Source organism: Squalius cephalus, assembly GCF_949319135.1.
Source record: "Squalius cephalus genome assembly, chromosome: 25".
Lineage (NCBI taxonomy): Eukaryota > Metazoa > Chordata > Actinopteri > Cypriniformes > Leuciscidae > Squalius > Squalius cephalus.
In genome coordinates, this window is record NC_137146.1 from 20,604,059 (window position 1) to 20,629,841 (window position 25,783).

At 38.8% G+C, this 25,783-nt stretch overlaps 1 protein-coding gene across 1 annotated transcript in view; it reads left to right on the forward strand.

Moving 5' to 3' along the window:
- Nucleotides 1–25,783, forward strand: part of elovl2 (ELOVL fatty acid elongase 2) — a 199,312-nt gene that overhangs the window by 62,378 nt on the left and 111,151 nt on the right. The window contains exon 2 of the mRNA XM_079863706.1: nucleotides 2,140–2,203. Coding sequence (XP_079719832.1) covers nucleotides 2,140–2,203 — 64 coding nt within the window. The remainder of the gene's footprint in view (nucleotides 1–2,139; nucleotides 2,204–25,783) is intronic.

The window sequence follows — 25,783 nt, forward strand, 5'->3', positions numbered from 1 at the left end:
AAGTCACCTTTATTTATATAGTGCTTTTTACAATACAGATTGTTTCAAAGCAGTTTTACAGAGATAACAGGAAAATAATGCAACAAAGTTTGTTTCCAGAAGAAAATAGCTTCACAGTCCAGCTTAAGTAAGCTAAGTGATGTTTAATTTTTGTTGTAAAACAGTTATTAATTTAGTTGATGTCATTGTTCAGCTCAGTTCAGTTCTCATATAATAGTGTCAAACCAGGCAGATCAATAATATTGTTGAATATTAAATTAAATGTCCCCAACTAAGCAAGCCAAAAGCCAATGGTGACAAAGGTGAAAAAAAGCTGAGATTACAACGAATATATAATAGTCACACACAAAACACCATCATTGTAACACTTATGAAACTAATATAATTCAATAAACATTAATTTAACAACATAAAATGAAACATATGCAAACTGTATGTAACATAAGTTTTCCGAACGGTTGTGCAGTGGCAGATTAAGTATGTTCACTGGGAAAAGCAGTGGTAAACTGGTTCCAACTTGAGTAATATGCTATGGTGATAAAATGGTGAAATTACAAGCAAGAATTACACATCCTGAAGACATGATATTAAATAACTGGGAATTTTCTTAACATAAAACAATAAATTGTTCTTCCATTTTCCACCTAAAAATTTAATAGGCTGTGGTAAAGAGGTAAATTATTCTATTCTCTTTAAGCTTTGCTGTGCATCTCTGTCACAACTAGGTTGTGGTAAACTAAAAATGGTCTTTAATGACAAAGCTCAGGAGATAATAGGTGTGTTCTACATCGGCTGCGGCTGAATGTAACTGATCGGCGAGAGTTGTGGCGTTCAGGATTCGCGGTGGATTCAGCCAATCGTGGAACAGCTCGTCATTAGAGCTTGTGTAGCCACTCTGGAAAAGCTGCGCAGAATGAATTAGCAGGCTGCTCTCGAATCGCTGTTGCGGTACTTTGATGCCATACGTTACAGTCATGTGGCGTCTGCGCTCTCAAGTTGGACAAAATTTCTAACTGGCATGCACTGCTTCAAGTCAGCCGCAGCTTGGTCTAAGCAGCATGAAGTTGAACAAGCCTAGTACAAGACACCAAACGAAACACAACATTACTTTGACGAGAACGGACAGAGACTGAGGGAGAACACAGGGACTTGGAGCAAACAAAGGAACTTGATAAGATAATTAACAGGACACATGTGAATGACATGACTAATTAAACAGACTGGGGAAAACTAGGTCACGAGGAAACACAAAGAAACAGGGCACAAAACACAAATATAACAGTCATGTACAACTTTTTTTCTTTTTTCCTATTATCTACTGTATATAAAATTTTTGACACTGATTTGAGAGTTTGGGATAATATCTAAGCTGCAGGTTCTAAAGATATCAGTATGTCTATTTATCCACAAGTAATAACTAGGTGAATCTTTGGAAAAATTCTAGCTTACAAGATTTTTTTTACTTCTCTTGTTGTTCTCAGCCAATAAATATAACAGTGTTTTGTAAGTGAGATGGAAAATCTTCAAGGTGTTGTTAAATGGTTTCTCTAAACAAATGTGAGTTACTATTTGAGTGACCACTTTACTAGATCCAAACAGAGAGATATAGTGAAAGGCAGAGAGAGAAGCAATGACCTGTAAAACGAGAGAGGACGCTTTTGTTGAGAGTTTGCATTTCATTTCAGCCCTTTCTGCTGATTAAAGAGAAATACAAGCCATTTCAGAGGATGCATTCAAAAACATTTTTTTTATTAGAGGAAAAACCTTTTGTTTAGGCTTTTGGTTTGAAGAATGGGGGTCAAAATCAAAACAAGGTTTCAGACTTTTGAAATCTGTATAGGCTACATTCATAACTCATGTATGAGTGTAAAATATATAGTGCCATTGTACTTCATATTATCCTCTGAGCAGTTGACTTATGGTTTTATAATGTTTATTGGTCTGTCTACATTCATATAGGATCATTTTCCCCAAAGCAAGCATACTATATATTCTGATTGTGTATGTATTGCTATGTCGGGCACATAGGTCAGTGGGGAATGAGAGACCTGAGACCTGAGCAGACACAAGCCTGCATTATCAATACATCTTCATGAGAAAATCTAATTTTTGTTTTTATGCTCTTTTCTTGTGTTTCAGAACCACTTTGAAATGTTTGACAGGCTGTTGAATTCTATAGTGGACAGCCTATTTGGAGAAAGAGGTTTGTTCTTTTAACCCTTTTCTATCTTGATGTTATCAATTGTGCCATTTTGAACCATGTAGTTTAGTGCCATGCGGTTATCTCAAGTTTGCTTTCAATTAGTGAAATAATACACAACGTGCATCTGGAGACAAATGGAGTGAAGCAGAGTAAATGGTTATTATATATTCATATTCATGTGCAACAGAAATGTAATCATGTATTTTAAAGGTTTAATGTTATACAGAGTCAATCTTAACCAGGTCAAATAATAGCCATAATAAGCCCTATTTGGATTGGACTAGTTTTCTAAACGACATTTGCGTCACAATTCTTGATGAGACCTGACGTCTGTTATTTTATCTCTGTGTTTATTCAACACGTTCCCATGAAATGCGTATCTATAGCACAAATTGTATTTATTGGGTTACGTTTTACACACCACACCATATTCCCATATGCATGTGAAAACTGTGTATCATATGCACGTAAAATCTAATTTCTGTGTATAAATTGCACGATAAATACTATTTGTGCTATAGATACGCATTTTCATGAGATCGGGCTGGTTTATTAGAGAGGTGGGAATGTGTTTTCTAGATGTAGGCGTTACAGAAGGTTATATGCTGTGTTTGCATTCAAGTCAAGTCAAGTAACCTTAATTTATATAGCGCTTTACAATACAGATTGTTTCAAAGAAGCTTCATAGTGATAACATGAAAATAATACAACAAAGATTGTTTCTAGAAGAAAATTAAGTAAGGCACATCAATGATATTGTTGAATATTAAATGTCCCCAACTAAGCAAGCCAAAAGCCAATGCAACAGTGGCAAGGAACCAAAACTCCATCAGGTGACAGAATGGAGAAAAAAACCTTGGGAGAAACCAGGCTCAGTCAGGGGCCAGTTCTCCACTGTCCAACAAATGAACAGTGTATGATTATGATTCAGGCAGAATTACAGGTCAGAAGTCAGATTGGATCAGAACATTCAGAATATTTATCCAGTTCCATCTGGTTGGAAGTCGGAGTCAACACGCCGGTATGGAGACAAGTTTGTTGAGGATCAGTGCCGATGGCTGTCGTGTCGATGAGGCCTTCACATGGCTGATGAGGCTGGCACTTCAGGGATGCGTTGTGGATGGGTCCAGGTGCAGGTCCACCATCTGATCTGGATACGACCCGGAACACCGAGTACATCAGGTGTAATAGGAAGTGTCCCTGGTTCCGGCTGACCTAATCTATGCAGCCTAATAATCATTTAACTGATTTGAATAATAGAAATGTATAATGTTCTATATGAATGCCAGGTAAAAGAGATGCGCTTTTAGTCTAGATTTGAACTGATAGAGTGTGTCTGCTTCCCAGACAATGTTAGGAAGGCTGTTGCAAAGTTTAGGTGCTAAATAGGAGAAGGATCTACCGCCTGCAGTTGATTTTAATATTCTAGGTATTATCAACTGGCCAGAATTTTGAGATTGCAGAAGATGTGAAGGACTATAATGCGTTAAGGTCATGCCTTGAGGTCATGAACGCATTAACTAACTGTTAAGCATTTTTCATTGAAAGCATATGTCGTAATTTAGATATTTTTTTAAGATGGAAGAATGCGGTTTTACAGATGCTAAAAACGTGGCTTTCAAATGAAAGATTGGTATCAAAGAGCACACCCAGGTTCCTATAACCAACAACGAAGACTTGACAGAGCAGCCATCAATTGTTAGACAGTATTCTGGGTTAATATGTGCAGAGGTTTTTTGCCCAATAATTAGAAACTCTGTTTTTTCAGAATTAAGTAGTAGGAAATTACTAGTCATCCAAATTTTTTATATCAGCTATGCATTACATTAAAGGGACACTAGGTAACTTTTTAACCTTAACTGAACAGCTTCGGAGTCAGTGGAATGGTTATATTACTCATTTCGGGTTGAATGGTGGTGGTTTCGCACCCCCCTGGTGCCCGAGAGCGGAAAAAACTCACTTGCAACTTTGGGACGCGGGTCGGTGTCAGGAAGTATCGCGTGATATCAGGTCTCGCGATGTAACGAATTGCTTGACGGCACTGCACACGTACACGCCCCTATTCAAGCACCGGCGGGCTAGCTATAAGCAAAGGGCAACGATAGATTGAGTTATGGCTGAGGCTGAGCCTGTAAAAAAGAAGCAGAAAGCTAGGAAATCTTTGTCGGAGGACCAACGAAAGAGGAAACGGGAGACTGACCGAGCAAGAAGTCAGACTCGAGTAAATATATCGGACCGGCTTTTTCAGAATGGCGAGAACTGAGAGAAACAGAAGCCTGCAAAACGGATGCTGATCCTGCTGTTGCACTTGTAAGTTAAGTATCTTTGGAATAAACTGTGTTTAATATTTAAATTTCAAGTAATTGCGACCTCAGGATGTTTGCTATTGTCTGTAAAGGTTTTTATTATGATCGCTGTCTGTTAGGGGCTTACTAGTACGCTAGATACTATAACTTTGATGTTAGCATTGTCATGGCAAACACGTTTGATTTCTGTAGTTGTTTGGCAGTTCCTCTGTCGGTTTTATTTGTGTAACTTACACTTTTATTTTATGTCACTAAGTCTACGCGTCTGATAGTAGGCAATACCAGACGCGCAAAATGTTGCACATATCATGATCGAGCTAGAAAAAACGTTCTGATGTTTTCTTAGACAAGCAAAGGTAAACCATCATTCTACCAGATGAACTTATAGACCTTGCTAATATAACTTTAGACAAATATTAGCCTCCGATATATATATTTTTTTATGCTCATGCCCATTCTCCCAAAAACAAACAAACAAACAAACACGAAAGCAGTAGTTCGCCTCGTTCATATCGTTCGTTCCCGGTAAAAATACTAGTATGCATGACAACACAATAAATAAAAAAATCGCCATCAGTTGGAAAGAAAGTATTGCTTTACTTGCCTCGGTAGACATAACTGGTTTTGAAATAGCCGGTTCCTCTGCTCAGCTAGGTTGACAGCTGATCAGCTGGGTTGCTCGTGGCGAGGGGGGAGGGACAACAGTTCGTTTTTACGACAGAGTGTTTGAAAGCATTATACTACCAGACACTAGGGGGAGCTCGTAGAGAAAAAACACTCAGACTTGCATAATGCCCCTTTAATTCTGTGAATCGGTGCGTTTCGTCTCTGCGCGAAGAAATATACAGAGCTGCGTGTCATCAGCATAACAGTGAAAACTAATGCCATGCTTCCTAATGATATCTCCCAAGGGTAGCATGTACAGAGTGAACAGCAACGGTCCTAGTACTGAGCCTTGTGGTACACCTTACTGAACTTTTGATCGATAAGACATCTCTTCATTTACTGCTACAAACTGATAACGATCAGATAAGTATGATTTAAACCATGCTAATGCAATTCCACTAATGCCAACATAATTTTTGAGTCTATTTAAAAGAATGTTGTGGTCGATAGTGTCAAATACAGCACCAAGATCGAGTAACACTATTAGAGAGATACAACCACGATCAGATGATAAGAGCAAATCATTTGTGACTCTAATGAGACCTGTCTCAGTACTATGGTACGGTCTAAATCCTGATTGAAAATCCTCACAGATATAATTTCTTTCTAATAAGGAACATAGTTGTAAAGATACTGCCTATTCTAGTATCTTTGACAGAAAAGGTAGATTCGAGATCGGCCTGTAATTGACTAATTCTGTAGGATCAAGTTGTGGTTTTTTAACAAGCGGTTTAATCATAGCCAGCTTAAAAGTTTTTGGTACGTATCCTAATGACAAAGATGGATTAATGATATTAAGAAGAGGATCTATGACCTCTGGAAGCATCTCTTTCAGTAGCTTAGTCGGTATAGGTTCTAACATACATGTTGTCTATTTATATGATTTAACGAGTTTAGAAAATTCTTCCTCTCCTATAGCAATGAATTAATCAAATTTTTCCTTTGGGAGACTGCAATGTACTACCTGATGCGATACTGTAGTAGACGGTTGCATAGTTATAATTTTCTCCCTGATATTATCAATCTTATAAGTGAAGAAGTTCATAAAGTCATTACTGCTGTGCTGCTTGGAAACTTCTGGGCTTGAAGCTTTATTTTTCATTAGTTTAGCCACGGTTTCAAATACATACCTAGGGTTTTGTTTACTTTCTTCTAATAGGGTTGAAAAATGCCTCTCTGTATGCAATCGAGCTCTCTTTCCATGAAATGCCTCTAGTTTTGTTTACTTCCAGTTGTGCTCCATTTTTCTGGCTGCTCTCTTAAGGGCCTGAGTGTGCTCGTTGTACCACGGTGTTGGACTATTTTCTTTAATCTTCTTTAAGAGCAATGGAGCAACTGTGTCTAAATTGCTGGAAAAGTGAGAGTTAAAAGTTTCTGTAGAAATATCGAGTTTTTCTAAGCTATCTGGGATGCTGAGATGATAAAACTGATCAGGAAGATTATTAATAAAACAAGCTTTAGTGGCAGAAGTGATAGGTCTTACATATTTGTAACACGGAGTTGGCTTTGCAGCCTTGGCTAAATTAAGTTTACACAAGACTAGATAATGATCTGAGATGTCATCGCTCTGCTGCAGAATTTCAATGGCATCAACACTGATTCCATATGATAATATTAGATCTAGAGTATGATTACAATGACAATGATGATGTCCTGACACGTGTTGTCTAACTCCAATACAGTTAAGAATGTCTTTAAATGCCAATCCCAATGCATCTTTTTCGTTATCTACATGTATATTAAAATCACCAACAATTAGGACTTTATCTCGAGCCAGTACTAACTCTGATATAAAATCAGCAAATTCTTTGATAAAGTCTGTATGGTGCCCTGGTGGCCTGTATACAGTAGCCAGCACAAATATCAAACGGGATTTATCACTTACACTAGATAACATTACAGAGAGCACCATCACTTCAAAAGAATTATATTTTAACCTAGACTTCTGAGTAACACTAAAGATATTGCTATAAATTACAGCGGTAACACTTTAGAATACTGTATCTTACTGCATAACTTATAAGGAATTATTGAAGAACTAATAGGTAATTCTTCATTAACTAGTTATTCACTACTGTTAACTACTAAGGAAGAAGTGTTAACTAATCAGTATGTAAAATAATTTTATGATTGTGTTAAGTAACAGTTAGTTAATCAATAACTAATTAACTCTGTCATACCGCCTGAAGAACTACTATTAATTATCTACTAATTAAGGTTCAAGAAGAATAATTAAGAAGTAACTAATGAACAGTCATACAAACTACATTGAGTTGTGACCTTCCTTATTTACTAATGTTATTAATAGAAGTAGTATTATGAAAATACAATTTTAACAAATGCATACAATGTTAAAGAGGTTTTTACTTGTGTGGTTTTTTGCGTGTGTTCTGTAAGAAATCAACTTCAGAAAGGAACCCCACTCAACTTACCTCAGATTAGTTTTTTATATTTTATATACCTGTAAAGTACTGTGTGTGTCTGTTTTCCTCAGCATATGCCATTGAGTAAATTCATGTATTTGAGGCAACGACTGAGGGAAACTGAAAGGGAGCTTATTAGTAATTCATAAATAATTGTCAAATAATTCTGCAGGAATTACTTATAACCTGATTAGTAATTAATAAAGAACTATCAAATAATTATCCAGGAATTAGGCTACTTTTACCCTGAAGCCGTATTCTAAAGTGAAAATATAGGGAACTTATTAGTAATTAATAAAGAATTATTAGATCATTCTTCAGGAATTACTTAGAACCTGATACAGTATTCTAAAGTGAAAATATAGGGAACTCATTAGTAATTAATAAAGAATTACCAGACCGCCACCCTGCGTTTCACTCATAGCCAAAATATGCTGTTACTGAATCCATAACCTGCACATAAACAAACAGTGCACAGCTCTAAGAACATATTTTAACATCTGATGTTTTAGGATCTTTAGAAATAAAAACATTTGTTTTATGCAAGGAATCAGGCGTTTCCATCACGCAAAAAAAGACAGACTCGTTAGCTAGCTAACTGATATTGTGTACTTGTATGTTGCCTTGCATAAAATAACATGATTTATAGCACAGTAATGATTTTATAGATTTAATAAAACGTACACAAACCTGTATTTCGCTGAAGAAATGCACCATAACGGCATTGTATGTTAGTTACTTCTTAGTTATTTTTCTTGAAACTTAATTAGTAGATAATTAATAATAGCTCATAGGGAGGTATGACAGAATTCATTAGTTATTGATTAACTAACTGTTACTTAACACAACAATAAAATTATATTACATACTGATTAGTTAACACAACTTCTTTAGTAGTTAACAATAGTGAAGAAGTAGTTAATGAAGAATTACCTATTAGTACTTCAATAATTCCTTATAAGTTATGCAGTAAGTAAGATACAGTATTCTAAAGTGTTACCATTACAGCAATACCTCCCCCTTTTCCTTTTAAATGAGCCTCGTGTTTATAGCAGTAATCTTGCGGGGTGGACTCATTTAAAGTAATCTAATTGTCTGGAAAAATGGACTGTTTTTTCTCAGTTGATATTAAGTGTAGCGTCAGTTCTAGCGGTTCACGTTAGTCAAGCTCGCATCAGCTGACTCTCAGCTGATCCATGTCTACATATAGGAATACAACGCCTATCACTGTATTCATACAGTATATAAGCTCCTTCAATATTTTCAACAGCTATCATGTTTCTCAGGAGCCAATTCCCTCCTCCATGCCCACCTCCTCCTCTCGTCAGTCAGGATCTGGCATTCTGATTATCTTATTCTCTAATTATGTTGTACATTAAAATTAATTAATCATATCTGCAATACATTCATGTTGGTTCTGTTCTGTTTACCATAAGGGTGGTTATTGCTGCTCTCCCTTTTCTTATCCATTCTAGGCTGCATGGATGCGCATGGAGTTCTTGCCCAGAACAGAACCATACCGCCAATCCAAACTGTATGCTAACTGTCAATCTTTCATATCCAGATAGCCCCCCATCACAGACCGTTCTTGAGGTTCGTGTTCGAAGGGGTGGCCTACCACTAAATGGTCTAACCCTTTGGAGCAAGAGATAAGGGGTAGTGGCTTTATTGTGTCAGATATATGCAACTTTGCTCACAGCTAAATAGTTATCAGTAATGAGTCCATAAACTGAAGCAATGCTCTTTCTATTTCCAACTTAATACATCGGACTTTGAATCGTATTTTATTATGCTAATTGCTTTTTATCATTAGGGTTGCATAACTGTTCGTAACATATGTCTGAGTTATCAATGAGTGTTTCAGGAGCACTGAATCATCACATTGGTCAACATTTTAAAGCACCTATTTGATTAAAATATTAGTAAATATTTGACAAGAACTAATCAGAAAATGAACACAAAAAGTACAAATTGAGACAGACTTAAACACACCAATGTGGACATCAAGAACCTCATTTACTAAATTTGCTGGAAGTAAACACATTGCAATATACTGTACAATATGTCTTATTCAGCAGACACAATGTAGAAACAGTAAGAAACAGTAAGCTGGGTCTAAAGAGTATGGTAGACCCTTACAAAAACTAAGTATACTTCAAGGTTTATTAAGTATACTTAAGTAAAGTTCAAGCGTATTTTTAATTATACTTAATTAAATACTTTATATAATATAATATTGAAATATAAATTTCAAGATGGCGTCTCGAGGTCAAGACATGTTTGTATTGCGTCTGTGTACATAGTGTGTCTATTGTTTTAAACGTGCACGTCGTTGTTATAACCTTGTTTTTATAAAAACAATTCTCGCACGCACTCCAGTGGGCTTCGTTATTTGTTCATCCTGGGACTATCTTTCTATTACATTGTTGATACCTCGATTGCACGGTGATCTACAGGAACACTCCTCAATTTATTGGATTATTACAGCCAACCATCGGGCCAGTAACAGCCATCAACTACCCAGCTCAGCTGACTAGCCGCAACTGCGTACATTACAGCACCTCGTAGCAGGTAGCAACGGAGTTCGGTCTACCTCGACCTGGTCGGCTGGCTGGCAGGCGTCCTCACTCCCCAGCGTTTGTCCTCGGAGCTCTGCAGGTCCATCGCGAGTGTCTTGCCGACAGGATTACACAACGGCGCTTCAGTGTGCCTTTCCGACGTGAAGTTCACCTTTGAAACGGATCTTCTGACCAGCTGTCGGGACTAGCTGCCTGGACTACAAATAATAATTAACAGCCAACCATCGGGCCAGTAACAGCCATCAACTACCCAGCTCAGCTGACTAGCCGTAATTGCGTAGCCTACATTACAGCACCTCGTAGTAGGTCCAGCGTGAGTGTCTTGCCGACAGGATTACACAACGACGCTTCAGTGTGCCTTTCCGATGTGAAGTTCACCTTTGAAGCGGATCTTTTGACCAGCTGTCGGGACTAGCTGCCTGGATTAGCGGGTCCACACCCTATGGTCCACACTAGCAACATTCTCCCTAACGCTACTGTTTGGATTTTTTGACACTATTTACATTTTCCTCTGATTTTGTGAATCGAAACTGGAAAACCATTTCTCCAACATACCGTAAGAACTCAGCATTTTTGTTGTTATTTGTGCATGCGCTCATAATTTTTACGCGCAGCGTACATTTTATTTTATTTATTTATTTATTTTTATTTTATTTTATTTATTTTTTTGTGCGTTTTATGTCAATATGTTTTGTCTTTTGTTGCTTGAGTTAGTTTTTATTGTCCAATTTCAGTATAGACCAGATAGTCGTGATAGCACAGACATCCATTTTACTCCTCTCACTAACTTTGCTGAGACCTTTACTGGTTCAACTGGTTTATACAACTCCCCTAGAGATGCAATCTGTTTCTTTGTCACTCTACATATAGGTTTACCCCCCCGATATACTTACTGTACTATAACTTTGTCTGCCCATAGGGCAATGAATATATTCCATTCTGCCCAAAAATCTTCTCTACATATTTACCCTGCCCAATGCTCTAAACGCCCTATTCTGAATGCCTTTTGCAGAATCCTTACACTGCTCTTACTTTGCTCAGGTGATATTGAATTAAATCCTGGACCTGTAGCAAATAATGTCACTCCAACCCCTCAGGAGCTCTCTTATGTAGACTTCTGTAATAGCAATAATTTGAAGCTCTTGCACATTAACATCAGAAGCCTACTTCCTAAAATGGATTTATTTGTTGCCCTTACACACTCAACTAATCCTGATATTTTTGCAGTGTCTGAGTCCTGGCTCAGGAAATCCATTAAAAATTCAGAAGTTTCAATCCCGGATTATAATATTTACCGTCAAGACAGAACTACAAAAGGAGGCGGAGTCATTCTTTACTGTAGACAGGCTCTACAATGCTCTGTCATTTTATCTAGGTCTCTGCCAAAACAGTTTGAGCTCTTAATTTTGCAAGTCCACCTTTCTAGAAACAAGTCCCTGACTGTAGCCACCTGTTACAGACCCCCCTCTGCACCCAGTTGTGCCCTAGACAACCTATGTGAACTGCTTGCTCCATATTTATCTTCTGAGTTTTTACTTTTGGGCGACTTAAACTGGGACATGCTTAATGCTTCATCCAGTTTACTTTCCAAACTTGATGCCCTCAATCTCACGCAAATCATTAACAAACCCACTAGATATAATCGAAAATCTGCAAATAAGGGCACTCTCATAGACATTGTCCTAACTAATATGCCCACTAAATACATCTCTGGTGTCTTTAGCCAAGACATCAGTGATCACTGCATAATTGCATGTGTCCGTAACGGGTCTGCAACCAAAAGGCCTCCTCTTATCATTAACAAACGTTTTTTAAAACATTTTTGCGAACAGGCCTTTTTATATGATTTAGCCCAGGTACCCTGGAAGGATATCGATCTTATCCCTACAGTTGAGGATGCTTGGTCATTCTTTAAAAGTGCCTTTCTAGCTGTTCTAAATAAGCATGCCCCTTACAAAAGGCTCAGAACTAAAAGTAGATACAGCCCATGGTACACTCCAGAACTCACCGCCCTTAACCAATATAAGAATATTCTGTGGCGTACGGCATTAGCATCGAACAACCCCAGAGACCAGCAACTCTTTAGGTAAGTCAGAAATCGATATACACAGGCGGTCAGGAATGCTAAGGTTGGCTTCTTCAAACAGAAATTTGCCACCTGCAACACTAATTCTAGAAAGTTCTGGGATATAGTAAAAACTATGGAGAACAAGAACACCTCCATACAGTTACCCACAGCACTAAAGCTAGATAATATTATCACTACTGACAAATCCTCCATGGTTGAGAACTTTAATAAGCATTTTGCCACGGCTGGTCATGCTTTTCATCTGGCGAATCCGACTCTAATTAACAGCCCCTCACCCTCTGTAGCACTTAGTAAAAATTTTCCGCGTTTTTCCTTTGCCCATGTCCAGATAGCCGACGTTCTAAGGGAGTTGCAGCATCTTGACCCCTTTAAATCATCAGGATTAGACAATCTGGACCCTTCCTTTTTAAAGTTGTCTGCGGTAATCATTGCTACTCCCATCACCAGTCTTTTTAACCTTTCTCTTAACTCATCAGAACTACCTAAAGATTGGAAAACTGCTGCAGTAATCCCTTTATTCAAAGGAGGGGATAGTTTAGATCCAAACTGCTATAGACCAATCTCTATTCTCCCCTGCATTTCAAAGGTCTTCGAAAGAATTATTAATAAACAAATTATTCACCATCTCGAATCTCATCATAGTCTTTCCGAAATGCAATCTGGCTTCCGAGCCGGTCATGGGTGCACTTCAGCCACACTTAAAGTCACAAATGACATCATAGCTGCTATTGATCAAAGACATTATTGTGCAGCAGTCTTTATTGATCTGGCCAAGGCCTTTGATTCTGTCAATCATAACATCTTAATTGATAGATTAAGGAACTTGGGGTTCTCAGATGATTGCCTTGCTTGGTTCAAAAATTATTTCTCTGACAGGTTTCAATGTGTTAAGTCAGAGGGCCTACTTTCCAGTCCTCTGGCTGTCTCCATGGGGGTGCCTCAGGGATCAATTCTAGGGCCAACTTTATTTTCTGTATATATTAATGACGTTGCTCTTGCTGCAGGTGATTCTTTGATCCACCTTTATGCAGACGACACCATCCTTTATACGGCTGGCCCGTCGTTGGATACTGTGTTAAAAAATCTTCAAGAGAGTTTTAATAATATACAGCATTCACTCCGTTCCCTTCAACTGCTTCTAAATTCTACCAAAACTAAATGTATGTTTTTTAACCGATCTCACATTGTACCTACCTGCCCATTAAGCATCACCACACTAGATGGGTCTGCTATAGAACAGGTAGACAAGTACAAATACCTAGGGGTTTGGTTAGACTCTTCTCTTTCTTTCCAGACCCACATCAATCAGCTCCAAACTAAAATTAAATCCAGGATTGGCTTCTTATTCCGTAATAAAGCCTCTCTCACTTTCCCAGCAAAACTCGCTCTTGTGAAAATGACCATCCTTCCAATTATTGACTACGGTGATATTATTTACAGAATTGCTTCAAACTCTCTCCTTAGTAAACTAGATGTTGTATATCATACTGCCATCCGTTTTGTCACCAATGCTCCATATAACACCCACCGCTGCGACCTCTATAGTTTAATCGGCTGGCCTTCATTACAGACCCGACGTCAAAAACATTGGTATAATTTCATTTATAAATGTTTACTGTGTAAAACCCCACCTTATTTAAGATCATTAATCTCTAGAGCTACCCCCTTTATGAACCTTCGTTCAAGCAGGTATATCACCTTGACTGCTACTAAAGCCCGTACCTCCTTTGGCCATCTTTCTTTCCAGTTCTCCGCTGCTAACGACTGGAATACACTTCAAAAATCTTTGAAGCTTGAATTCATTGTCCCGTTACCCACATTCAAATTATTATTAGCAAACACATTGTCAGACCATTGTACATGCTAACCCGACTCACACTTTAGTCACTATGTATTTGTATCTGTACATTTTAATATACCATGGCTGTCTTTATGTCTGCATATTGTTCTAAGCATATTCAATTTATATTCGACAATATTACCTCTTATTAGACCTATATATTTACTTCGTCTATTGATTGTATGGCATAGAGCAACGCCGTTTTATCTAATAATCATTACCTTAATATATTGACACCTTTTGTATTACTTGTATAAATTTGTAAATGTTTTGTCTTGTAATTTCATGTGTAACTTTTGTACCTCGACGCTTTTATCTTGGCCAGGTCGCCATTGTAAATGAGAAAGTGTTCTCAATGTGCTTACCTGGGTAAATAAAGGTTAAATAAAAAAATAAATAAAACTTAAGTATGTGGTAAGTATACTAATATCAATGTACTAGAAGTATACTTGTAAGTGTACTGTTTCCTTACTTCTTGGGACTAAATTGGCACACTTTTTAGTGTATAAAAGTATACTTTTTAGTATATGAGTACACAACTAGTTTACAACTAAGTTTTTTAGTTTATGTCTTTACTTTTTGTAAAAACCGCCCACCGGAGGCTGCATTTATTGCATAAGACTTTAATAATGCATCACTGAAGGAAGTACTATCAACACATAAACTGCAACAAAAGGGGAAAAATCACATTCTCGACCACCGTTATACTCCTTTCCAGATGCAATCAAAAACCCTCCCACACTCCCCTTTCGGCAAAACGAATCATTGCTTCATTCTACTCTTACCTGCCTACAGACAGAAACTGAAGCAGGAGATGCCCGTCATTAGGACAATCCACCACTGGTCGGATCATTCGGATGCTGTGTTACAAGACTGGAAGAATGCAACAAGAATGATGGCATGGACTGGATGAGTATGCCGATGCAGTCTGCACCTCATAGGGAGAGAGACAGATTGAACATGTCTGTGAACACACTGCAAGATTCAAAATTTCATCTGTTGTTCCAGTACCTAAGAACCCAAAAGTGACATGTCTGGCGTCTGGTTGCTTTAACTCCCATAGTGAGCAAATGTTTTGAGAGTCTGGTAAAGGACATTATCTGATCCATGTTACCTGACACCCTGGACCCCCTACAGTTTGCCTACTGTCAGAACAGATCCACTGATGACGCAATAGCCCTGACAGTGGCATTTCTCACCTGGGAAATAGAGACCTATTTAAGAATACTGTTTGTGGATTATAGTTCAGCATTTACATCAAATTATGGAACCTGGGTTTGGACATCTCCATCTGAAGCTGGATCCTGAGCTTCCTGTCTGACCGGCCCCAGTGTTTAGATTGGGCAATGCCATCTCATCACCACTCCCACTTAACCCTGGTGCTCCGTCGGGATGTGTGTTGAGCCATCTCCTGTACTCCCTCTATACATATGACTGTGTGGCCACTAACAGCTCCAACATTATAGTGAAATTTGCTGACAACATAACAATGGTTGGTTTTATCACCCATGGCAATGAGACTGCAAAGTATACTTCAGGAGACAGAAATGAGTACACGCCCCCATCACCATCAACAGCGACATGGTGGAGAGGGTCAGCTCTTTCAAGGTCCTTGGCATGCCCAGCACTGAGGTCCTAACGTGGACAACGCACATACAGAAAACTGTGAAGAAGCCACAGCAGTGCGCCTCTTCTTCCTCAGTTGCACCACAGCCTGGTTTGGGAACTGCACTGCCCACAATTGTAAAGCCCTGCAGAGGTTAGTGCAATTGGCCAACACATCAACTGAATTAATCCTCCTTCTAGAGCCCTGCGTGGAACTGTTTTCTTAATCCCACTTTAATTTCTGACAATTACCGCCTGCTCCCGGAACGTGTGTGTTTCACTCCTACCCGTACCCGCAATGTTTGTATCCACTTCCGCCCACACCCGCAAACACTGTTACAGATTGTAGAAATGTTGTAGAAATTGTGTAAAAATTTCATAAACATTTGGGCTATGAACGTTTGTTTCTAGAAGAAAACTGTGTTATTGTCCACCCCAAGTAAGGCAGATCAATAATATTGTTGAATATTAAATGTCCCCAACTAAGCAAGCCAAAAGCCAAGGCAACAGTGGCAAGGAAACAAAACTCCATCAGGTGACAGAATGGAGAAAAAAACCTTGGGAGAACACAGGCTCAGTCGGGGGCCAGTTTTCCTCTGGCCAACAAGCGAACAGTGTATGATTATGATCCAGGCAGCATTACAGATCAGAAGTCATATTGGTCATATTGATGAGGCCTTCACAGGGCTGATGAGGCTGGCACTTCAGGGATGCGTCATGGATGGGTCCAGGTGCAGGTCCACCATCTGATCTGAATACGGCCAGGGTCCAGCTGACTTCAGTAAACAGGGAGGGACTGGTTGACACTTCAGGACTGCGTTGTCATCATGTCCAGGCGCAGGTCCTTCTTCGGATCTGGATACGGCCTGGATACGGCGGACTGCGGTATACCTCGGATAAACAGAGAGACTAATATTAGCATAGACGCCATCCCTCTTATGATGTATCAAGTACATCAGGATTTATGGGGAGTGTTCCTGGTTCCGGCTGAACTAAACTATGCAGCCTTACATTGAATTATAAAAGTTTATAATGTGTTTATAGACATAAAGTCTATAAAGTATAACTCTGTTTGCTAGGTCAAAGAGATGTGTTTTTAGTCTAGATTTGAACTGACAGAGTGTGTCTGCATCCCGGACAATGTTAGGAAGATTGTTCCAAAGTTTTGGTGCTAAACAGGAAAAGGATCTACCGCCAAGTCGATTTGAATAATCTAGGTATTATCAACTGGCCGGAATTTTGAGATCGCAAAAGACGTGAAGGACTATAATGCGTTAAGAGCTCGCTCAAGTACTGTGGAGCTAAACCATTTAGTACTTTGTAAGTGATCAGCTATATTTTAAAATTTATACGATGTTTAATAGGGAGCCAATGCAGTATTGACAGAACCGGGCTAATATGGTCATACATACTTCCTGGTTCTAGTAAGAACTCTAGCTGCTGCATTTTGGACCAGCTGTAGTTTGTTTATTAAGCGTACAGTGCAAACACCCATAATAGCATTACAATAATCTAGCCTTGATGTCATGAACGCATGGACTAATTGTTCTGCATTTTTCATTGAGAGCATATGACGTAATTTTACGTAATAAGACAGTTGCATAGTTATAATTTTCTCCCTGATATTATCAATCTTATATGTGAAGAAGTTCATAAAGTCATTACTGCTGTGCTGCTTGGAAACGTCTGGGCTTGAAGCTTTATTTTTCATTAGTTTAGCCACTGTTTCAAATAAATACCTAGGGTTTTGTTTATTGTCTTCTAATAGGGTTGAAAAATAAGCAGATCTAGCAGCTTTTAAGGCCTATCTGTATGCAATTGAGCTGTTTTCTTCCAGTTGCGCTCCATTTTTCTGGCTGCTCTCTTAAGGGCCAGAGTGTGCTCATTGTACCACGGTGTTGGACTATTTTCTTTAATCTTCTTTAAGCGCAACGGAGCAACTGTGTCTAAAGTGCTGGAAAAGAGAGAGTTAAAAGTCGCAATATTGAATTCTTCTAAGCTATCTGGGATGCTGAGATGATGAAACTGATCAGGAAGATTATTAATAAAGTAATCTTTAGTGGCAGAAGTGATAGGTCTAACATATTTGTAACATGGAGTCGGCTTTACAGCCTTGACTAAATTAAGTTTACACGAGACTAGATAATGATCTGAGATGCCATCGCTCTGCTGCAGAATTTCAATGACATCAACATTTATTCCGTGTGATAATACAACGCATTCTCATCCTAGGGCGTCATATACTGATGCTTTTGACATTTCGTCTACATCGAACGCACATGGCACCCTTTAGCGTCAATATGACACGCACAGAGCTTTGTTCGGTTATGGGTAGGTTTAGGTCTGGGGTAGGGTTAGGGTTAGACCGCTAGGAGGCGCCTTCTGGCCCATATCTATCTGCGTCTCATATTGACACTAAAGGGTGCCATGTGCGTTCGATGTAGACGAAATGTCAAAAGCGTCAGTATATGACACCTTGGGATGAGAACGGGCTGATTAATATTAGATCTAGAGTATGATTTCGACAATGAGGTCCTGACACATGTTGTCTAAGTCCAATAGATTTAAGAATGTCTTTAAATGCCAATCCCAATGCATCTTTTTTCGTAATCTACATGTATATTAAAATCACCAACAATTAGGACTTTGTCTGCAGCCAGTACTAACTCTGATACAAAATCACCAAATTCTTTGATAAAGTCTGTATGGTGCCCTGGTGGCCTGTATATAGTAGCCAGTACAAATCTCAAACATGATTTATCATTTACACTATATATTGTTACATTAAGCACCAACACAATACTTGAACCTAGACTTCTTAGTAACTCTGAAAATATGACTATTAATTACAGCAACACCTCCCCCTTTGCCTTTCAGACGAGGTTCATGTTTATAACAGTAATCTTGCGGGGTGGACTCATTTAAAGTAATGTAATCGTTTGGTTTTAGCCAGGTTTCTGTCAAACACAGCACATCTAGGTTATAGTCTGTAATCATATCATTAACAATAAGTGCTTTTGAAGTAAGGGATCGAATATTCAGCAACCCAAGCTTTATCATTTGCTCATTTGTATTATATTTGTTTTTTATTTGTTGAACATCAATGAAATTGTTACCCTTAGATGGGTTTGGAAGTTTTTTGGATGTCCTAATTCGGGGAACAGACACAGTCTCTATATGATGATATCTAGGTGAAAGAGTCTCTATGTGATGGAATTGATCTGACCTTGGTGACGTGAGACAGCTGGCAGACGGTCGGTTTAGCCAGTCTGTCTGCTTCCTGACATGAGCCCCAATTCATGTTTGAGCTCTAAGACTATGTGCCATATTACTAGAGAGAAGAGCAGCACCATCCCAGGAGGGATGAATATCATGTCTTTTCAACAGGTCAGGTCTGCCCCAAAAACTTTTCTAATTGTCTATGAATTCTATATTATTTTGTGGACACCACTTAGACAACCAGCCATTGAGTGAGGACAATCTACTAAGTATCTCATCACTCCTGCAAACAGGAAGGGGGCCAGAGCAAATTACAGTGCCTGACATCGTACTTGCGAGTTCACACACCTCTTTAACATTAATTTTAGTGATCTCCGACTGGTGGAGTCGAACATCATTATTGCCAACGTGAATAATAATCTGCAATCTACGAGAATTATGATTAGCATTAGCCCGCACTTTTAAATTTGCTTTGATGTCAGGTGCTCTGGCTCCCGGCAAACATGTGACTATGGTGTCTGGTGTCTCTATTTTCACATTCCGTGTAATAAACTTTACCAATAACTAGGGCACATTCAACAGAATTCTCAGTGGGTGTTTCACTGAGTGGGGAGAATCTATTTGAAGTTGTAATCAGAACGGAAGAGCAGTGTTTTGTCCCGTGACTACAGCTCCTCACTGTCACCCAATTGCCCTGCTGCACAGGCTCTACTACAGCCGGAACCGAACAATGTACAGAGTTCACTAAGCTAGTCGCATCCAAAGCAGTATCTTAAATCCTTGCACTCTTACAATTAACCTCGATTAAAGTTTGGATGCGTGTCTCTAGTTCTGAAATCTTCCCAGTCAGCTTTACTATCTCCCTGCATTTATCACATGTCAATCCTGTGCTGACAGAGAAGGCTATGCTATACATGTTACATGAAGTGCAAGTGACAATAAGAGGAGAAGATGACATGACTCACCGTGTTTGTTGACTGATCCTACTCACCTAAGTTGTTTGATTAACTCGTAAAAGGTGCGAGCGCACGGATGGCACGGTAACAGGCTAGTGAATTACTAGCGTGTTATGCTGGCAATAACGATTTAGATTTAAACTTTAGCAATGTCAGGTTAATGTGTGATGTTGAGTAAGCTATATTTAGCAGTATAAACAACAAGAAATGATAGTAAATAATGATTCAAAACAGAAAGATATACGAAGCATACAGACGCAAACCAATGCAACCAATCAACTGTTAAAATCAACTGTTAAAACATCTAAAACATATTTAAACCTATGCGTAACAACACACATAAACATAACCATAACAGTTAAACTCTGGTAACCTAACGAGACACAATATTTAATTTAATTACTTAAAAATAAGTAATTGCGTGCAAACCTCAGTTCGAATCCCCCTCGGAGCCAGTTGAGTATGACGGGTTATATATATACCCACTATACTATACACAAACATTTTTAAAATCATGATTAATATAAGACGGCGTTATAAACAAACTAAGCAGTCAAAAATAAATAAAATTACACCAACCTGCTAGAGGAGCTGGAGTCTGTGGTGCTTACTGTCGCTGAACCATCTCAGTAAGGAGTCGTTCCATTCATGCCGAAATTTTCTAGTCAAGTCCCTTTCAAATGTCAGTTGCACTAAATGTGCCTTTCGCTGATGTAGCATGCTCCTTCGATTGTCCGTGAACACATTTTTCAGAGTGGAAAACGAGTTTTTCGCACATAGCTGTAGAAGCTCCAAATGTCAGTGCACATTTAATTGCAGCAAGTACACTAGGCATAGCTTCAAGGGTGGCATGATGGCGCTGGAGTATTTGTTTAACTGTCATCTTTTTGCCACTTGAAACCGATCTAGACAGTTCTTTACGCAGGAATTGTCGGGCCACAGCAAATTCTGAATGAACCACTTCCGAATTAGTTAAGTTCAGCATGCACTGAACGAGTTGCACATCCAAGAAAGTGCTGTCATTCTGTGTATCAAAAGCTGAAAGTGCTTCAACTAACTTGCTGTTTCTTTCTCCGAAACGCTCAGAGATTTCTGCAAGCACCGCGTCCAAAGTACTGTAGTACAATCCTCGAAGCTCTTCTTCTTTTCCCAAATCACCTTGAGCCTGGCCAATGCAGCAGATATTCTTGAAGGCCTTTGTTAATGGTGCATTTTCATTTGGAAGGTTTTGGCATTTCATTGTCGTCGGCCTTCTCCCACAGCTCTAAGAAGTCAGGTTCACAGCGCAATTTCGCAAGGCATTCGGAAGCGCATGTAACTAATTTGACTGCATTTAGCAGGTCCATGTCCTCTGACTGCATCAGTTTGTTTGGAGCATCAAGCAGCTGGAGAATCTTATAGACCATATGGGCAATGAATTTAAAGCTCGTCTCTGATACTTCCTTAATCAGGCCAACTGCTTCCATGCGCACCTCTGTCTCCTATCTGCGATTGCCATTGATCTGTGCCAACAACTCATTAATGTCTTGAAAATAATTCAGAATTGTTTTGACTCGAACGCTGTTCAAGTAGTCTCTTAAGTTGCTGCTCGCTGTACAAAGACAGCGACGGTTGGCTTTTTAATGAATTTATAATGCAAATTACACACATTAATGAAGTCTTCAGCCACAGGCTCGGTGGATACTGCATGAACGACCACAAGGTGGAGCTGATGATTGAAGCAATGCATGTACGGAATCACTCTTCCTAATTTGTCCTGCAAGATTTGCTGTCCTCCTCTGTTTTTCCCAGACATAAAGGAAGCCCCATCATACACCTGGCTCAATATTTTAGAAGTACTGAGCCCAGTCTTTTCAAGCTCTGCAATTACTTTGTTGGTCAGGGTTTGGGCATCCCCTTTTTCAGTTTCTGTCATGGAAAGAAGTCGCTCTGTGACTTGATAATTGTCCTTGACAAAGCGAATGATAATGGAAATATTTTCCATTCTGGTTGGGTCACGTGTCCCATCTACTTTGATTGTGTACCATGAGTCTGCAACTTCTCGAACAATTTCTTCAGTCACCAGACTGCTAATGTTTGCAATAACGTCATTGTGAATGTTGTGAGAAGTTGCATTGCGTGGAATTGTCTGTACCACACTCCTAAGCTCTGGGTCTTTGCGGAGGGTATATTCAAATAATGAAAGGAAAAGTCTACTCCCACCCTCTGTTAGACTATCAAATGCATCTGTGCTTGCCCTGAGCGGCAAATTATTCACTACAAGAAATTCAACCATGTCCACTATAGAGGAGAGATAGTAGTGATTCCTAGCTAACTGGTTACTGTTAACTAGGGTTGAAATCTCCTGTCCACTTTCAGTCCGGTTTTCTCTCTCTTTCCAGAATGCCATACTTGTCATATGTTCTTTTGACGCTGCATGTTTGTTTAGGCCTTTTCCCGCCTCTACTGCGTGCTTCCAATCACTGAAGCCCCTTACAGTGAAAGCAGAGTCTGATGATGAAATTAAGTATTTTATGCACGAAAAACAAAATGCTTCCACTGAGTATTCCAACCACTCCCATGACGTATACCATGACGCAACAAATGACCATTGCTGGTTGCCGCAAAGGCGAAGAGGAAAACGTCTTAACCTGATTCGCTTCATCCTCACCAAGGTCGAGAGGCATTCTTGGGGGTTCAGGCGTGCTCAAGCCGGGGGACGAGGGCAGAGGATCAGTCGGTGTTGGTGTTGTGTTGGCACCTGGTAAGTCTGCTGAGATGCTGTTGGATGGTTGCAGTTTTTGTTTCATGGTCACATCTGGAAAACTATGGGACCGACTTGTCATATTTTCGGATATCCATTTTTATATTCTGTTATGGTAGCCTTAACAAAGAGTATAGAAGTCTTAATCAATCATTCTATCTAGCCGTCACTGATAAATCACGCAATTGCATTTTTGTGCATATTATATTTATTTAAACAGTTAATTAAGTTTATACATTCTTGCCTGGCTTTGCTGAGGAGGGGGACTTGAGATCATCGCAGGGGGGGGGGACACCAGGCCTGATCACAGGTGTTTAGCTAATTAACCCTCTGGGGTCTGAGGTGTTTTCTGGGCCCTGGAGGTGTTCTGACATGCTCTGACATTTGTTCTTATTTCTGTTACTTTTTTTTGGCTAATTTTCATGGCTAAAGTCTGATTACACTGTATTTAGCACAAACTCTGCTACAATAATATATCAGCAGCATGTATGTAAAAGTTTGTAGTTTTGAGATAATGACATTTATGCATGGTTTGTGAAAAAAACAAAAACAAATGTCACTGAAATAAGGCCATGAGACCCATACTGATTATTTCTTCACACGACTTTTGAAAATTGTATCACGTAGCCTAGAATATTTGCTCCAAAACTATGTGAAAATCATCCTGACAACTCATTCAGATAAAACAATATATCGATTTTAAATGTGTAAATTTATGCGAGGAGGCGTGAACACATCATTAATATTGACCCTCCCATAATGGCCCTATTAGGTGCTATCAGGCCCTATCATTCTGAGCAACCTTGCACAAAGAATGAGGAGATTTAAAAAAGAATGGCTTTTTGATTGTTTGGATTTATTTACAACACAACATAATCCAAATATACACAACAAATGACAAAAAAGCACATTATTTAACACACTGATCTAAAGACACAGACTTGAACAGTCACACACCTTTGTGCCATTCATGAAACATAGTACATACCTGTCATTTCCAAGATGTTTGATTTTTCACTTTACCATGTTCATGTACTGAGACTCGTGTGAATGTTAAAGTCAGCAGGACTCATCAGTGGCATCTGGTCCCTGTAAAAACAACAACAACAACAACAACAAAAACAGCTGTGAACATGCTGATATCAAGATAAACAATAGGGCTGCACGATTTTGGGAATACATTTTAGATTTTTCTGGTTAACCCTCTGAGGTCTGAGCTGTTTTCTGGGTCCTGGAGGTGTTCTGACATGCTCTGACATTTGTGCTTATTTCTGTTACTTGTGACATTTTCATGGCTAAAGTCTAATTACACTGTATTCAGCACAAACTCTGCTACAATAATATATCAGCAGCATGTATGTAAAAGTTTGTAGTTTTGAGATAATGACATTTATGCGTGGTTTGTGAAAATACAAAAAAAAATTCTCACTGAAATAAGGTCATGAAACCCATACTGATTATTTCTTCACAAGACTTTTAAAAATTGTATGACGTAGCCTAGAATATTTGCTCCAAAACTATGTGAAAATCACCCTGACTGCTCATTCAGATAAGACAATATATTGATTTACAAATTTTACGACGTGTTTTGTGTGAAAAAGCTTTATGCGGGAGCTCATTAATATGTAAGCTTTTGACACCTGAGAAAGACAAAGAACCTCCCCTAACGGCCCTATTAGGAGCTATCAGGCCCCTATCATTCTGAGCAACCTTGCACAAAGAATGAGGAGATTTAAAAAAGAATGGCTTTTAGATTTTTTAAATTTTTTGGATTTATTTACAACACAACATAATCCAAAGATACAAAACAAGTGACAAAAAAGCACTCATTGAAAACAATTATCCAAAGACAGAGACCTTTGTGCCATTCCTAAAAACATTGTACATACCTTTCATTTCCAAGGTTTTGGATTTTCACTTTACCATGTTCATGTACAAACTCATGTGAATGTTGAAGTCAGCAGGAGTGGCATCTGGGCCCTGAAAAAAAAAAAAAAAAAGTGAACAAACTGATATCAAGAGAAACTATAGGCCTGCACGATTTTGGGAATAAATTTGAGATTTTTCTGGTTAATATTGCTTTTTAAAATTCACAGAATACACACATACACACACACATAAATGTTTCCAACAATATATAATATAATGAACACCAGGTTTGTTGTGCCTTGTAGGCATAGGCTATGCACAGTGCTGCATAAAATAATAATAACAATAACCATATCAGCCTATAAATCTTCCAAAAATATTTCAGTAACAACTAAGCTAGAGAAAAATATATTGATTATCATGTTACTTCTAATGTTTCCATTCGTTATGATGATATGAAATGAGATAATAGTAAAAACATGAAGCCGTTTGGTGCTTTTCAAACGCGATCGCGATCCAAATATGATACATTCAAACACGATCGCGCTCAAATATAAAACATTATGGTTAACTTACCATATACACATCTACATTTGAGCAGATATCCACAAACACAGTAACAGTAAACACGGGTCTAAATATTATAATATTCACCATATAGCCTATCTAGCAACAGTTCAACTGCAATGTGAAATTTATGCAACAATAACAAACTAATATGTAAGAATTTCTTACCTTACATCTTTCTTGTCTTCAAATCGCGTTCTTCTTCTTCTGAGGTAATTCCAATGTAAGCTCACGGCGTGTCTTTCAAACTCGACGAAAAGTAGAGACTTGTGAAGTGTTTTGGTGTTTTGTTTCTGAGGTAACGAGCGCGTTCGCGTTCCATGTGGAGATTTGCATGTGAATATCTTTTGCGCGAGTGGCAGTAGCAGTTTTAACATTAAGTGACATGGCATCTGACGCACAGAAGCCAATGGCACATGTCACTATGCGCATTGGCACATCCGGTGGCACATCCGGTCTTCATTGGCATGTGCCAGTGGATAGTGGCATGTGTCACTGACATTATTGGCATGTGCCACTGACATCGCGACACACTGACACTGGCATGACACCTGACTGACACCCAGTCGCGGAACATGTCACCGTGTTGCGACACCTCCAGTAGTGACTGACAGATTAATCGAACACCTATAGCCTACTGACGTAATTGTGCCACAAAATCCTAAATAAATAGCCTAATTTTGTGATATTTAAAATATCAATTAAACGAATTAAAGTG